General features: G+C 28.7%; 1 protein-coding gene across 1 annotated transcript in view; it reads left to right on the forward strand.

The window, feature by feature from the left end:
• Window positions 1-839, forward strand: part of LOC108743867 (polyadenylation factor subunit 2-like) — a gene marked incomplete at its 5' end in the record, with an annotated part of 3,825 nt that extends 2,986 nt beyond the window's left edge. Inside the window, 2 exons of the mRNA XM_018479464.2 lie at window positions 157-258; window positions 632-839. Coding sequence (XP_018334966.1) covers window positions 157-258; window positions 632-736 — 207 coding nt within the window. The remainder of the gene's footprint in view (window positions 1-156; window positions 259-631) is intronic.
• Between the last annotated feature and the right edge of the window lie 43 nt (window positions 840-882).

Consider the following 882-nt stretch of genomic DNA (forward strand, 5'->3'; position numbering starts at 1 on the left):
AAATAGATCGTCGGTCGATGGTACAAGACATACTACATGTTTCACGATCAGTACGAATTAATTGTGAATGTGAATTAATTAATAAAATTGCTTTAATGTCCGAATTTGAAGTTATAAAACTCTTTCAATTATTTTAACATTCAATAAAATTTTTAGATATTAACTTGTGCTTGGCAAGCTGAAAATGCACTTCAACTTTGGGATTATGGCTCAGGAAACCTCATTACAACTTTGGAACCGGACATTTTTAATACAAAGGTACCATAAGTTTTATATTTCTGACATCTATTAAGATTTTAAAAACATATTAAATTCTATGCATAAAACTTCCTTTTTCACTGCAGTACTATTTTACTATCAGACAAAGAGGAAAAATAAAGAAAAAAAACTAGTTTTTTTTCCTGTAAAACATTCTGAACAACTACTCTTCTTATTAAATGTTTGCTATCTACAAAAAAAGCTTCACACATTGTTCCTATATTTAAGCTCGAAATGCAATGATAATGTGATCACTGTGGGCTAGAAAGAAGAAAGTTTCATAATGTTGCTTGATTTTATACAAAATTAGCCAAAAAGATAGACCATTTGTTTTTTATTCCTCTGTAACACAAACTTACCATTCTTATTGCAGTTGTATTGTGGAAGATTTATAGGGAAAGACTATTTGATCTGCGGTGGATGTCAAAGTAATTTATTAAGACTTGTGGATAAGACAACTTCCTTTGTAAGTTATTAGATAAGTATAAGCGAAAATTTACATAGTTCACGGTATTAAAAAGCTGTTCACATTATGCAGGTTTTCTAAAATATCGATTTTCCCATTAGCAAGTTTTAGTTTAATGATTTAATCATTTCAAAAATACTGTCTTTTTGTTTAGAATT

Source organism: Agrilus planipennis, unplaced genomic scaffold, assembly GCF_000699045.2.
Source record: "Agrilus planipennis isolate EAB-ADULT unplaced genomic scaffold, Apla_2.0 scaffold1978, whole genome shotgun sequence".
Taxonomy (NCBI): Eukaryota; Metazoa; Arthropoda; class Insecta; order Coleoptera; family Buprestidae; genus Agrilus; species Agrilus planipennis.